Raw genomic sequence first — 15,000 nt, forward strand, 5'->3', positions numbered from 1 at the left:
CAGGAATGCTACAAGCTGGTTGGTAAATCCAGCCATTGAGAAAAAGTAAGGGATACATAACTTCACAATCGAATCAATTATATCTAAAACAAAGGTAGTATATACTGTAAATTCTCTCCTTCCTACTCCACTCTTCCCTGTGCTCTGAGGTTATGCGCGTCTATCGTGCCTGTGTGGTTAAGTCTGTAATGGCGGCTCCTGGGTACCTCTTTCCAGCTCTGTGTTCAGTGACGCCACAGTGGAAGCTTGAAACTGGCTAAGAGAATTTATCCCAGGGAAGTTGGCAAATACTATAGTCAGGAGGAGTCTGTGTCATAGTCTGTTCAGGCTGCTATCGTACAACACCTTAGACTGGGTAATTTATAACTAATGAAAGATTATTGGTCACAGTTCCAGGCTGAGAAGTCCATGGTCAAGGTTCCAGCAAATGGGTGTCTGGTGAGGGCTGCACTCTGCTCCATGAATGGTGCCTCTCGTTGCATCCATGCATGGCAGAAGGAACAAACAAGCTCCCATCCATCTCTTTTATAGGGGCACTAAGCGCATTCATGAGAGCAGAGCCCCTGTGACATATACCTCCTAAAAGGCCTCACCTCTTAATACCATCGCATTGGATATTAGATTTCAACAAATGAATTTTGGAGGGACACATCCAGACCATAGCACTGGGCATTCCTCCTCTCTCTCTTTTATTTTATTTTATTTATTTTTTGTTGCTATAGGGTGCGTGCGCTCGCCAGACAGACAGAGAGAGACAGAGAGACAGAAAGCGAGAAATCACCCCCCCCAGGGGGGATGGCCATACCGCAATCCTCTCTCCTCCATTCTCTTCTCAGGATCTTGGGCACACATGCACAAGCACCCAGCTTGAGTTTAAGCCACCAGGTCCGGGACTTGAACCGTGGTCGACTATGTGGGAATCCAGCGACATAGCCATTATGCTAACTGCTGTCCCCCCGTGGGCATTCCTTCTCTAGAGAGTCAGTTGTTAGTTCTTTTTCCCACATAACACGGGGAGGCTCAAGGGTTCTGGGAGGCTGGGAGGTGTAGAGTGCAGTGGGAAAAGGCTTTCTAGAAGAGCTGAGATCCCAAACCAGGCCTGAGGAATGAGTAAGAGTTACTTGGGCAGAGGAATGGCATTCTAAGTAGAGCAAGGAGAAATGAAGGTACTGCCCTCCGCTTGCTTATTCCCACTTCACAGATATCACAGCTGAGGTCAAGTCACTTGGCACAGCTGGATGGTGTGCCTGGCTCCTGGGCTTGAGGTCTTGTCATGACGCTGGTCTGCCGGGTGCACAAGGAAAGAGATAGACCCCTGGCAAAACACGTGGGACCCCTGTCATGCTGCAAGAATGGCTTCCCCTCCAGAGATGCTTCTTGGGGAGACCAATGCATTCCAAGAGTGAGGCTATTCTGGAAGGATGCTGGCCTACCTTCTGCAATGGCATCTTCCTTGGGCTTCCTTCTTACTCGCTCAGGAAGGAGCTTGGCCGTGCTTGGCCTTGGCAGACACCTTGTTGAGGCTGCCCTCCTGGAGAGCCTTCAGGAGTCTGGGGATGGAGGAGCTTGGCTTGAACCTCTGAAAGCTGGCCCTGCCTCTGGAGTCAGCTGTGTTCCGTCTCCTCCTGCCTGCTGTGGCTATCACAGGGAGAGCCTAACTCGGCCACTGACCTTGCATGAGTTTATCCTACAGCTGCTGGAGGGAAAGGATCTTCCACCCCTCTGACCTAGGAGGCAGTGGAGAGTGAGCCAGAAGCTGATTCTCAGCATCATGAGCTGGAGCCAGGAAGTATGGCTAGATCCCCTGCCAGGGGCCTGCTCTCATGTTACCCTCACACTGCCCTTTGGAGGACTTGGGCAGTCAAGCTCTGCTCTCATCCCGCAGTGAGGAAACAGGGCTGGAGCCTGGAAGTGTGTGTGTGTGTGTGTGTGTGTGTGTGTGTGTGTGTGTGTTGGTAACCCCTGCTAGTCCCAGAACTTTCTCTTAGCCTAGAAGTTCCCAGTCTCAATTACCATCAGCTGCTTCAGGGAGGGATGTGACAAATATAGGTCCCTAGGCTCGGCATCGCTAACCTGTCTTGGTGGGCTCCAGGTGGGACCCAAGGGTTCACAGATTAAAGAAAAAAGCACCCCAGGCAATTGTAACATGGACCCAGCGCTGGGGAGAGAGTCCTTCTTTTGCCTGTGTGTGTGTGTGTGTGTGTTGGTCCCCTGCTAGTCCCAGAACTTTCTCTTAGCCTAGAAGTTCCCAGTCTCAATTACCATCAGCTGCTTCAGGGAGGGATGTGACAAATATAGGTCCCTAGGCTCGGCATCGCTAACCTGTCTTGGTGGGCTCCAGGTGGGACCCAAGGGTTCACAGATTAAAGAAAAAAGCACCCCAGGCAATTGTAACATGGACCCAGCGCTGGGGAGAGAGTCCTTCTTTTGCCAATGCTACCTGTCCCCAGCTCTGCAGACCCCCTGCCTACTTTCCTTATTTGACTCTGTGGTATTTCTCTTCACTGGGACCCTGTGCAGCTCTCCTCTAATTCCTTCCTAAGCCCACCCTCTCCTTCCCAGAAGTAGGGGTGGGCTTCTTGTCTGCAGTAGCTGGACCGCAGCCCAGGTGGGGTGCCCAGCATGAGCACGGACAGGAATGCTGACCTGTGAGGTGGGCCTCAGGCTCTGTCCAACTGGCATGGGGGATGCTCTGTCACATCCCTCCCTGGGGCAGCAACCCATCCCCAGGCAGGACTCTGCAGACCCTCCAATGAGCCTAGAAGGAGAGAGTTGACCTTGGGCCTCCCTTCCAATGCCTGGCCCTGCCTCCTTCTGGGTGCCAGTCGGCACCTGTTCTGGCCTGCTACTTTCCAGGTGGTGAGTACGGGCGATCTTATTTGCAAGCTCCAGGCCAGTTGCTCCTCTTCCTCTCCTTCTGGTCTGGCATCTCCTTCCCACGACTCCACCATGCTTTGGAAGTCCCAGCAGCTGGGGGTTTTCCATGACCACAGAACCTGGGTTCTTGTGCACCTTTTAAAAATTCAATTCCAGAGCTTCTCTGCTGCGAGGATGAGGGGTGAGCAGGAGCTGCATGGCATACGTCACCTGGAGAGATGCAGCCCAGTCCCCTCGGGCGTGCAGGCCCTTCCCACTTACGCAGGAGCTCCCAGAGGCAGGCTACCAAGCTGCCAATGCCCCTGGCATTTGTTTGAGTTCAGCTCTTTGAAAAGGAATTAGAGGTGTTTTAAGCTGGGGCCTAAGGGAAGGAAAGAGGGAGTGTGCCTCCAGGCAGCCTGGCTCTTGCAGGTGCAGCCTTCCCAGGAAGGATACCTGGTATACCTGGTACCCGAGGGCCAGTCAGCTCCTCCTACTGCCTCCACTGGCATAGATCCAAAATCCATGCCGCTTCCCTCTTCCTTTCAATGCCTACTGCTCCCAGCCCAGCACACCTTACTCCTTACCTTTATTTGACTCAGCGATATTTCTCTCTGCCTGCCTATTGCATATTTAGACAGTTACTAAATATGACATACCCTTACACTTTACATATTGACATGTGTTTATTGTCTGTTCCCTCACCCACCCCCCAGTGGGATGTAGCTTCCATGAGGACAAGCGCTAATCTGATCTGCTCGTGGTTCTGTCTATGCACCTGCAAGAGTGTCTGCTGAGGCAGGTGCTCAGCACAAGTTCACTGAATGAACGAGAATGAATGAATGTGGAGATGGGTGGTGGGTGGCATCCCCGCCCCCACCCCGCTATGGCTGAGCTCAGCACTGCTAGGCTCACACAGCTCAAGGCCACAGAGCTAGGATTCTGAGCCTTTGTTTCCAAGTCCTGAGCCCCATAGACCACTACATGAGACCCAGCCCCATCCACACACTTAGGATACCCCCCCATTCCCTGTGTTGCTGTCATCTGTTAAACCTGTTGGCTCCCCAGAGCCTCTGGCAACTCCAGCATCCTGGCTACAGTGTTCTTGTCCTGCAGGAGGCCTGCCACCTTTCACGGCAACTTCAGAAGTCACACAGATGCTCCTTCCAACATGCCAGCCCACCACACCTCCACCACTGCCCCATGGTCATCCCCAGTAGTACCACACTTCCAACACCCCCTGCCCTCTCCTTCTCACTCACCAACCAGCACTGAGTCCATCCTACCCTCAGGCAACTCCCAAGGTTCAGAGCACAGGACTTCACCCTTTGGTCTGCCTTCTCTTGCCCAGTGTGTGGTTGGCCATGCATCTGCTCCTACCCCTGGCATCGTAGCCAGTAAAGATCCAACCTTGGTGAAACCCAGCAGGACTGCTCACTCACCATCCTTTTCCCCTTAAACACATGGTCACAGGTAGCAGAGGCACTGGGGACTGCCCAGTGTCATTAGGACACTACCTAATGGAGGTGTCCCACTGCCACCACCAGCTTTGTGCCCTTCCCCTCATCTCACACTCAGCTGCGTTCTTCTGTGCTGTGGACAGAGCTTCTTGGCTAGGCCTGCCCTGGGTACCAGCATTGGGTGTGCACTGTCTTATTACACCGAGTGTTTTCTAGTCTTTTCTTCTTCACTCACTAGTCCATTAACCACCCCACTCTTCCTCCACTAGAGCCCTGCATCTCTGACTTCCCAATGTCGAGAACAAGGTCTGTTATATTTTAGGCACTCAACTAATATTATTGAATAGGGTGGAAATTATTTTCCTTCTATTGTTCCTTTGATCTCATGGTAACTGAGATGATCATGACTTCATACCTGGAACTGCAGTGCCACTGTCTTGAATGACATATTTAGTGTCTTAAATGTCTTAAAAGACACAGTCTAAAATGACAATTCTAAATCTCTGGGGCCTGGATTGCAGATTTCTCAGCACATCAAAATCCTCAATCTCAACACCATGCCAATGGTTAATTTCTGGCAAGCATCAGAACTGTTTTCCTGTTTGCAAACTCGAGAAAGCATTCCTGGCAGATACCCTCCTGGCAGAGACTTGTTGATGCTATGTGTGTGTGTGTGTGTGAGAGAGAGAGAGAGAGAGAGAGAGAGGAGAGAAGAGAGGGAGAGACGCTAGGCCTACATTCAATAAGAAGGGCCTTTTGTGGCATGGCATTCTGGGGATTCCTTGAATCCCTTCTCCAGGTCACCCCAACAACAGGGTTTCGGCTCCTGCCCCATGGATTCGGTGCTCTCTGTGAAGTAGGCTAACGGCAATGATGGATGCCTATGCTTTCAGGAGTTGACCAGATGTCCCCACGCCTATTTTCTCTCTTGATAGTCACGCCTTTAATATTGTAGCTTTGTTTAAGTTCAAGTAAACTGCACTTTGGAGGGAAAGATTTTTTTAAATTGTGGTCAAATTCACATAACATAAAATTCACCATCTTAGCCATTTTAAAGTGATACCTCAGTGGCAGTTAGTACAGTCACATTGTGGGGCATCATCACCTTTCTCCAGGTCCAGAACATTTTCATCACCCCCGTAAGCAGTGACTCCCCACTTCCTACCCCCCAAAACCTGGCAACTACTACTCTGCTTTCTGTGTCTGTGGCTTTGGCTATCCTGGACAGTTTGTATACATGGGATCGCACAACACTTGACCTTTTGTCAGCAACACTGGCCGCTCTCACGTACCGTGTTTTAAAGGCTTACTCATGCTGTGGCGTGAACCACTACCTCATCCCCTTGTGTGGCTGAATGCTCTTCCTTTCTGTGCTATGCTGTAACTGCGTGTCATTCATTCACTGATGGAACCCTGGGTCATTTCTGCCTTTTGGCTGTTTTGAATAACGCGGCTTTAAAATGGGTGTGAGAATACCTGTTGGAGGTCCTACTGCAGTTCTTTTGGATATCTCCCTAGCAATGGGGAGACTGGGGCAGGTTCACTGCAGAACCGCCTGCCCACAGCTGGGCTCAACCACACTTTTTAGGTAGGTAGCAGAGGATCGTGCAGAGCGGATCCTGGCTTCTTTCTGCCCCAGGCCATCCCTGACTCCACTTCGGTTCCTCCTCTCAGCCCCTGCCAGCCAAGGGGAGCAACTGCACGCATGTAACGCCTCATGCTCCCTGGAAGGCTTCTCAGGAGAGGGGACTCCTGACCCACCTGAACCCACCAGAGCCAGTTCCTGAGAGATGAGAAGGTTTTCAGAGGCTGTTGAGCAAGACAGAGATGTAGTACTGGGAGCGGAGGAGAGGCTACAGTTCAGATGGTGGGTGGGAAAAGCTTCGCAGAGCTCACTCTGAGCTATGTCTCAGGTCATAATTCCTATGGCCAACACCTGCTGCATTGTGCATGGCCAGGCTTGGTTCTAAGTGCTGATCTGCATTGTCTCATTCATCCCACAACTCCAGGAGCTGGGAACTATGGACACTCTATTACACAGATGCATAGACTAGGGCTCCAGGATGCTAACTCGCTCCCAGCATCCCTGAGGCCCTAGCATCTGTGCCTTTAACCATCAAGCTGTGCAGCCTCTCCGTGGTGGCCCCAGGAGAGGAGCTGGGCTAAAAGAGACAAAATCTCTCACTCGTGATTGTACACTAGAGGCTGGGGGGAGAAGGAGGATTTGCACTCATGCCTGGGCCTTGACTGGCTTCTTTGATCTTTGTCCACACTTCAGTTTCCTCAGCTATGAAACTTCTGCTCTCGAATTGTGACCGTGACCATGAAATGAAATAACAGATATGACTACTGAAGGAAATCTATAAAAAGCTCAGTCATTGAGACCAGCAGATGGTATAATGGTTACATCACTAGACTCCCACATAGTCAACCATGGTTCAAATCCCGGACCTGGCAGCTTAAATTCATGCTTGTTGCATGTGCATGCGTGCCCAAGATCCCGAGAGGAGAATGGAGGAGAAGAAGCGATTGCGGCGGGGCCATTACCCCTTGGGGGGGGGGTGATTTCTCGCTTTCTGTCTCTCTGTCTCTCTGTCTTTCTGGCGAACGCACATGCTCTATAGCAAAAACCTCTCTCTGAAAAAAAAAGAAAAGAGCAGAAAGAAATCTCAGTCATTTTCAGGCAGGTAGAAGTCTTGTTCCAGGGGCACATGGATGAACTGGGTCGGTAGTGGAAGATGCGTTGGTAGGAGTGAGGACTTGAGAGTCCTGGGTGTATCTCTGCCTTTAGTCGCTGTGAGTCAAGGTGAGTCTCTCTGCTCTCAGCTTAGTTCCTACCCTGAAAAGCAGGGACCTGGGGGGCCGGGCATGCCGAGGAGGCCACCCTATTCTCACCACCAATCCAACCTCTGGGTGATTCTGATGTGGACATCAGCTGACCCAGCAGTGTGTGTTCAAAGTCGCTAACTGCCTTCTTCCGTTTTTCCTTTTTGTTTAAAGAGACACTTGTCACCTGAGGAGTTCCAGGAAGTGTTTGGGATGAGCATTGAAGAGTTTGACCGCCTGGCCCTTTGGAAGAGAAACGACCTCAAGAAGAAAGCCCTGCTGTTTTGATGGCCGCCGACGTGCCTGACCACGTGTGTTTGCAGGGAGCAGAGACGAGGGATCCCTGGCGAGAATCACGCAAAAACCCCCCTACTGCACCTTGCTCTGGCTTCTCTGTGTCCATGGGGCGGGTGGTGGGTGCCTGAGGGAGGCCAGCTTGGGGGCCGGAGAGTGGGAGGGGGGCTCTCCCAGCAGGCACAGCCCCTGTTTCTGCTTGTGACACTCCTGCCTGTAGTTTGGGGCCAAGTCTATTGTCACACCATCCCTTCCCCACTGTGGCTGCACATCAGGGAGAGGCTACCGAGTAGCCGTCGTAGGAAGCAGGACGGAGCGTTCAGAGGGCTGCAGCCCACCTTCCCAGAGTGCTCCAGGTTCTGGGGGTATAGAAGTGGCCGGGACGTGAGCTGTGAGGAGGCCTGGCAATGACAGATGCCAACACATCACGGGTTAGTGGGCACAAAAGCTCCTCACCGCTGAGGGACAGTCTGGCGGGCAGACTTGAAGGCTAGGGCAGGAGAGGAACGCCAAGTGTTCAGGGCATGCCAAGCACAGGCGCACACTTTTTGCAGCTGTCTGCGATGGGTCTCAGTGAGGAACACCAACCTGGACCCTTTCCTCCAGGGCCCCTCCGTGCACTGCATTCTTCTTCCAAATCACCCCCGAGATGCCTACATGATATCTTTAAAGTAACACAGAAGTTTTTATTTTATTAAAAAGCATAGCCTACTGAAACATAAGATACATATATAAAGAGTTTAATTTTACGGTCCCTCTGCGGGGGAGCGCCTCCAGCCTTATTCTCCACCGTTCAGATCTATGTGGTTTTGGTTCTTGGTGTGTTCTGAATAGATAGGACTCCTCGTCTGTTTTCTTTTTTTTTTTCCTTTTTTCCATGTGTCACACAGGTAACCTTAAAGACAGACCCTTCTAAATAATGCTGTTTGTAAATACGCGTGAAATATGGTCACTACTGTTTTCCTCGCTGTTATTTTTCCAAGTCATGGAGAGAAAACATCCCCCTCTGATGGCCAAAGCCCTGGAATAAAGGATTTCCACGTATCCAGCCTAATACCTGATGTAGCTTTGGTGTCCTGTCTTTGTGATGTAGCCTGAAATGCAAACCACACACACCCTGGGAAAGATAAGCTCCTGTGTGTCCCTGAAACAGGCTACCAGGCTCTGGGGAGAGAGGAGTGGAGGTTTGCTCTTCTACGTTGCTATGCCCACAGAGTGTCCAGGAGCAGGGGCTGGCCAAGTCCCCCAAGTGAAAGGCATCTGTGTCCACTGGTAGGTGTGGGTGCAAGCGCGGTGCCTGTCGCGAGGTGCTGGCAAGGTGCACTGAGAACTATTCGCCAGTGCTCGGTGGGCGTCACCTCTTCGTGCATGTCCTGGTTGTCTCCTCCTGTGAGTCGTCTTTACTCAGCTTCCCCATGGCTCATAAGATGACAAGTCACATTTCCTACCCAGCTTCTCACTCAGCTTGGCGAGGGAGGAGGACGTTTTAGCACCTAATACACTTCCTGCCATTTAGCAATCTGAGCCCGGCAAGTGGAAACCCCCATCTTCTCTTCGTGGCAATGTCCTATCTGATCCCAGGGTTGGATGCTTGGGAAAATAAAAGGCAACGTATTATAACTTGTCAGAGTACAGAGCTGCTGGTTATGGATTTGTGTGACTTCTACAGGCACGGGCCCCCTTGTGAGGACAGCGTTTGTGAAGAGTGTTCGAAGTGGATGCTTTGGGTGTGTGAAGAGAGCAGTGGCCAGGCCTTCAGCAGGGGACTGTCTACGAGAGGAATGCCACAGGACACCCCGTCCCATCGCAGCGAGGGAGGGCTGAGCCTCTGTTCATCCGGGAGCATTCCTCAGCCCTACTAAGGGCTAGCTGCTAGGTTCTGATGGAGTGCCAAGGGAGGCTGGGGAGACCTGCCAGCACTCAGGCAATGCCAGGACCGAGGGCTGCTCTGTGAAGGTCCACAGGAGGCCCCTTGCACATGCCTGACGGCAGGGGAGCCTTCCCAGAGAAGGTGCTGTCCAAACCTCGTCTTGACAGATGGGAAAGTATTCCCAGAAGACAGTAGGGAACGGTGTTCTGGGCAGATGGAAGGGCAGGAGCAGAGGCACTGAAGCGGGGCACAGCCTCGAAGGTTCTGGTAAATTTGGGAGCCGGTTATGCTGAGCGCAGGGCTAAGGAAAGGACTGGAAGGAAAGAGCATGCAGGCAGGGCTGCCACAGGGGAGAACCAATACCACCATGAGATTACATATCTCATAATCTCTAATTGTATTCCAGTGGTGTTAACGATTTTCATGAGTATTGGGTCCTCCCTCACCACCACCACCAAAACCTGTTCACGCGTATAATCTGTCCCTGCTTCATAAACGGCACCACCATCGGCCCACGTACGCAAGTCAGAGACTGGCAGAATCTCTAAGGTTCGTTCCCTCAGCACTGAAGGACAGCCCATCAGCAATCCTGCTAACTGCCTCCCAGGCCTGGGTTCGCATTTCTCCATTTGCACAGGTGCCAGACCAGGACACTCTGAGAACAGAAACTGGCACTCTGACCTTGACCCTGGGACACAGGTGTAAGCCTGGCTTGTCTTGGGCAACCCAGAATATGTGGTCACTCTGATTACACACAGGCCACCCTCGGCTCTCATAGCATAAGCTCCGCAGCTGGCCCTCTGTTGCCACTCTCAAGTGGGCAAGTCATTTCCCACCCAGCAGCCACACTGATGCTTTGCGAACATCAGTCAGATCATGCTAAGCTCCCAGCTTCCCACGGCCTCTAGAGCCGGGCCTTTACTGTGTCCCAGGAGGCTGGACTGGACTCCTGGCCTCCAGCTGTGTGGGTAGGTAGGGACACTCACCACTGTGCTAGCGAGGGCGGGGCTCGCTGAGTCTTAGAGGTAGAGAACAGCGTTCTGTGTCTGGGAGGCCTGGCCAGGTCGTACTCAGCTGCTTCCTTTAGTTCTCCAGGAGCCCCAGCGGTGTTTTGCTCTCCTCCTCTCCAAGTCAGACATCTGGAACCTTCATCTGGCGCCTCAGGATGCCTTCCCACCCCATTTGTTAGCCCCTCGGGTGCTGCTATGGGGCCAACTCTTCTCCTTGCTGCAGTCTGCTCCACTCCACATTCTGGGTCCCCAGGCTTCCTCTCCAGAGATGAAACCCATCTATTGCACAGGTTAATGTAAATTACATAGGTTAAAGCTAGACCATTCCAGAAGCAAGTATCTGTTACCCATGGTCCTCTCCTCCCAAGCCCCCTTCTCCCAGAGTGGATGAAATCTGTGGTGTTGGGTAAGCAGTCCCCTTTTCCAAGGAGGGCTGACAGGTTGAGTGAATGTTCTGCAGAGAGACTTTGCCAGGTCCTCCTGTGTCGCAGAGCCAGGAGGGGCATGTCCCTAAGCATAGGAGCACTTTTGTGGAATTAAATGGGAAAGATCAGTGCTTCCCTGGTGACTGCTGGAGGCTGTCAGGCCTATCGTTGAACTAGGCCCCATGAGTAATAGAGGATTCCTTTTCTCATGCCTGAACTGTGAGGTCTGTGAATGCTTTTCTCCACACTGTTTCTCCATTTGCAAGCCTGCCCCCCATCAGCTCCTCCTTCCTCCATATTCTGAATCTCTCTATGCTAATATTTTTATTCTATGTCACTTCCTCCATGCAGTCCATCCTCCACCCAGCAGCCCATAGCATTCTGTCAGTCATGCAGGCCTGACTGTGCCATTGGCGGGGCCCCCGCACTTGTTCCAAAGGGAACAAGGTGTCTCTAAAGTCCAGACTCCTTCATGGGCCATCATCAGGGCTCAGCTCCCTCTTAACCTATTTTCTTTTTAAAATTTTGCCATAAGATATGTGCATTTACTGGAGCAGAGACAGAGACACAGAGAAAGAGAGAGAACAGAGCACTCCCCAGGGAGAGTGACCATGCTACAATCCCTTCTCCATTCTTCTCTCAGGATTCTGGGCAAGCACGCACGTGTGCCCAGTGTGTTTGTCAAGCACCTACGTCAAAGATCCAAACCATGCAGTTAGCCAGATGGGATCTAACCTCTAATATCCCTTAATGGAGTAGCCCTTAACCTCCACACCATCCGCAGGTCCCCTCTCAGCCTCTTCACCCCTCCCTCTTAAACCTTCACTTTTCAAATAACATCTTCTCTTCCCTATTCCAAACAAGTCTGTTCTATGCAAAGGCTCTTCTCTCTCCCAAAATGTCCCATATGGCAGACTCTTATTCTTTAATACCCTGCTGAGATGTCCTCATCTCTGCAGAGACTTCCATGATAAGATCCTCTCCTCCCTAACTGTTACACCCAAATAATCAAGTTTATCAATAGGTAATGATAAAACTGAAACAAATAAGGCACCATACCTGACCTCAAGAACTGATCTCAAACCATGGCAAACCCATGGAGGAGACAGGAACAGGCAATGGCAATCCAGGACAGTGCTGGTACAGAGGCAGGGAGTGTAGAAAGCCCACCAGGAGTAAGGCAGAGTGTTTGGGAGCTACTGACACCAAGTTCCACTGAAACAGAGTTCAAAGGGGTGACCAGAGGTCAGCCAACAAAGGCTGGGACAAGGAAGGTCCGGGAAGAGGCTTTCCAGGCAGGGGAAACAGCTCAGGCAAAGGTCCAAAGACAGGAAGCTGCATGCACATCCAGGACCGGTGGCTAGACATTAGTTCTTTGCCATGCTCCACAATAGCCTACATGTGTCTCCGGTGAGGACACTCCTTATTGGCTCAGAATTCTCTGTGCGCTTTGCCAGGGAGACTCAGCCATGCCCTGCCTGTGGCATTTCGGCAGTCACCATTCCTGGGTAATCTGCAGGTTTTCCTGCAAACATCTGCCACATGTGGGGTCTTGCTCAGCCTGCATGGGAGCAGGCCTGGCGGCGTGCCAAGGAGTAGTCCTTAAACAGGTAGGCACTCTCTCAGTAGGAGGACAACTCTGAGGATGTTCCACACTGGGATTGAGCCCCAGATGCCCTCAGTGGCCACCACCTCATTAACACCCTCTCTTGGCTCACTTCCCTCCCAACCCTGTCCCTAACCCCTGCTAGCACCTCCTGGGATCACTTCCCATGTACACCACTTGGACTCAGGCCTGCTTTTGGAGAAGGCAGCCTCAGATGCCTGTGTTTCCACAGCCTCACTTGCCCACCTGCCAGGGAGTACGAAGGTCCCAGTGCTCTGGTCTTCCCCAGTGTAAATGAACAAAGCACAACCTGGGGATAGTATAACCCTCTGGGGACCATGGAGGGCAGGTGAGCAACGGTTGCTACGGCTGCTGTGATAGGGAGCAGCAACTCTCACCAGGGCCTCAGCCCCACTGCTTCCAGAAAATTCTCACAGGGAAGCGCAGGGCTGCAGAGACATTGCTCTCTCCTTCCCTCTCCTGGAGGAGAGGGCAGCACAGAGTTGGTAGAGCACAGCACAGCCTGTCCTGCCTGGAATCACTGTGCCATCTGACCCCTTCTTTATGCAGGGTGATCTTCCAGTGGTCCAGGGTTGTCAGCTCCAGGATGGCTTCTAAAAGGCCCTGCCCATCAGCATGTCTGAGCATGGATCAGCCCCAGTTTGTTTACCAGCTTCCAGCTCTTGCCCTCAGCCCTTCTAGGCCTCTGCAAGTCAAAGTTTACTGAATTCCTGCCTTGCTGAATGCTTCTGGCTCCTTAAGGTGCTTCCTAAATGACTTGTGACACTTTAGGCTGTCTAACGCCATCACTGCCCAGGAGAGCCTCAGAGCTCATCAACCAAAATATTTTGTTACCTACCTCTACATGAAAATCTATGATTTCAAATTCTTCTCCTTCCTCTCGCTCTCTCTCTCTCTTTTTAAGAAAGAATTATTTTACTTAACTTTATTTATTTATTCATTTTAATTTGACCAGAAATTCTTCTTCTTCCTCTCGCTCTCTCTCTTTTTTAAGAAAGAATTATTTTACTTAACTTTATTTATTTATTCATTTTAATTTGACCAGAGAGGGACAGAGCTGGGGGTGGTGGTGGTGAGAAAGCAACAAAAGGAACTAAAACACGTATGCTCCAGGTTTAGGACATGATTTTTTTGGATACATAAAAATGCAGACACATAGCTACATTTAGCACATGGTTACTGTAGTGAATCAGATTAATTTACCTATCATTCCACATTGTAACTATTTTTGTGATAAGAGCAGCTAAAATCTACTTATTTAAGAAAAAATCTTAACTGTGTGGCTAACAGACATACCTGAAGTTTATTGATTCACAGTTTTGGGGGCTGGTAAGTCCAAAGGCATCAAGAGTGGTGGAAGGCAGAACTCTGAGCAGGTATCCCTGTGGCCTCTGCTTACATCACTTCCCTTCCTTTTCTACCTGCCAGGACTCACTCACAGGGGGCCCCACGCTAACCATCTAATCACTAATTTTCTTCCAAAGCCTTACATTGCAACAGCATAATTGGTTAAAGTTTTCACTGAGCATCTTTACAATACAATCAAACCCAACATTTTGGGGGAATATCCAAAAATAGCATGTATTTATTATTTATGTTCTTTTATAAGTAAGGAAAAAAACTCAAAAGCAACAAGTGAACAAAAAATAATTGTTTCATTGATCTTTTGTATTTCAACTTTCGTCTCAACTTAGTTTTCTTATTATTCTATCTTTTTAATATTCTGTTGAGTTCTCTTTGCTTATGTTTTACTTTAATATCCATAGATGAGGTTGGTTTATAGTAGAGTGTTTCTCACAGAAGCCTATCAGGGAAATGTTTGTGTCATCTACAGATTTTTGAGAAATCAGTAGACTCTGAAAAAAAAAAAATATATATATATATATACATACATATATATGTGTGTGTGTGTGTATAAAGTAGAATTGTATAAATAAACATAATATACACATGTTGTTTCAATTAGAAAAACAGAGACATTTTTCTGCCATTGTCTCTGATAGCATTTAAGCCGGATATGTTTTCTGCCAATACTTACAGGAGTCCCATTGGAATCGGTAGGAGTTTCATATAAAACGTAATTGGAGAAAACAAATCTGAAAAGAACCAGAAGTGGAAATGCTGCCTTAAAGAAATTATTTTGTTGGCAGAAGGCAAAAAAAGAAAAAAATTTTTCATTTCATTCCTTTGAGATGAGGTATCTATAAGCCTCATTATTTTCTTTCTCTTGTTTTAAAGTTTCTTTCTTTTCAAGAGAGAAAGACAGAAAGTTCAGCATCCTCAGTAGGATCTTGTGCCATCATTCTTCCTCCAGCCTTCCTAGCCACCTGGCATCATAGGTACCATCATGCATGCCCAGTATGTACAAGTTGAGCTGGAAACATGGAATATGAACCTCAATCTTCCATATGACCTTCAATATAATTTAGTTTCAGTTTGTAAGATGGGTATTAGTAGTTCCATTTTACAGATGAAGAAACTGAGGCTCAGAGATGCTAAAAAAATGGTCTAAGATCATATAGCTAGCAATGGCAGTGCCAGAATCAAACCAAGGCATCTGACTCCAAAGCCCCATGTTTTCATCCTCTGGAGTTGCCATGTTCGAGAATGGACAGCATTTCAGGTACAGTGC

At 49.9% G+C, this 15,000-nt stretch overlaps 1 protein-coding gene across 16 annotated transcripts in view; it reads left to right on the plus strand.

Annotated features, from left to right (window-relative positions):
* The window catches only part of ABLIM2 (actin binding LIM protein family member 2), a 96,459-nt gene extending 87,421 nt beyond the window's left edge, over positions 1–9,038 (plus strand). For 11 of the 16 annotated variants that reach the window (XM_006153623.3, XM_006153626.3, XM_006153624.3 and 8 more), the window contains one exon: positions 7,317–9,038. In XM_006153623.3, coding sequence (XP_006153685.1) covers positions 7,317–7,430 — 114 coding nt within the window. In that variant the 3' untranslated portion in view covers positions 7,431–9,038. The remainder of the gene's footprint in view (positions 1–7,316) is intronic. The other 5 variants (XM_006153630.3, XM_006153625.3, XM_006153631.3 and 2 more) reach the window with 2 other exon arrangements.
* The last annotated feature ends 5,962 nt before the right edge of the window (positions 9,039–15,000 follow it).

The sequence above is a fragment of the Tupaia chinensis genome, unplaced genomic scaffold (assembly GCF_000334495.1).
Source record: "Tupaia chinensis unplaced genomic scaffold, TupChi_1.0 Scaffold000384_1, whole genome shotgun sequence".
NCBI lineage: Eukaryota > Metazoa > Chordata > Mammalia > Scandentia > Tupaiidae > Tupaia > Tupaia belangeri.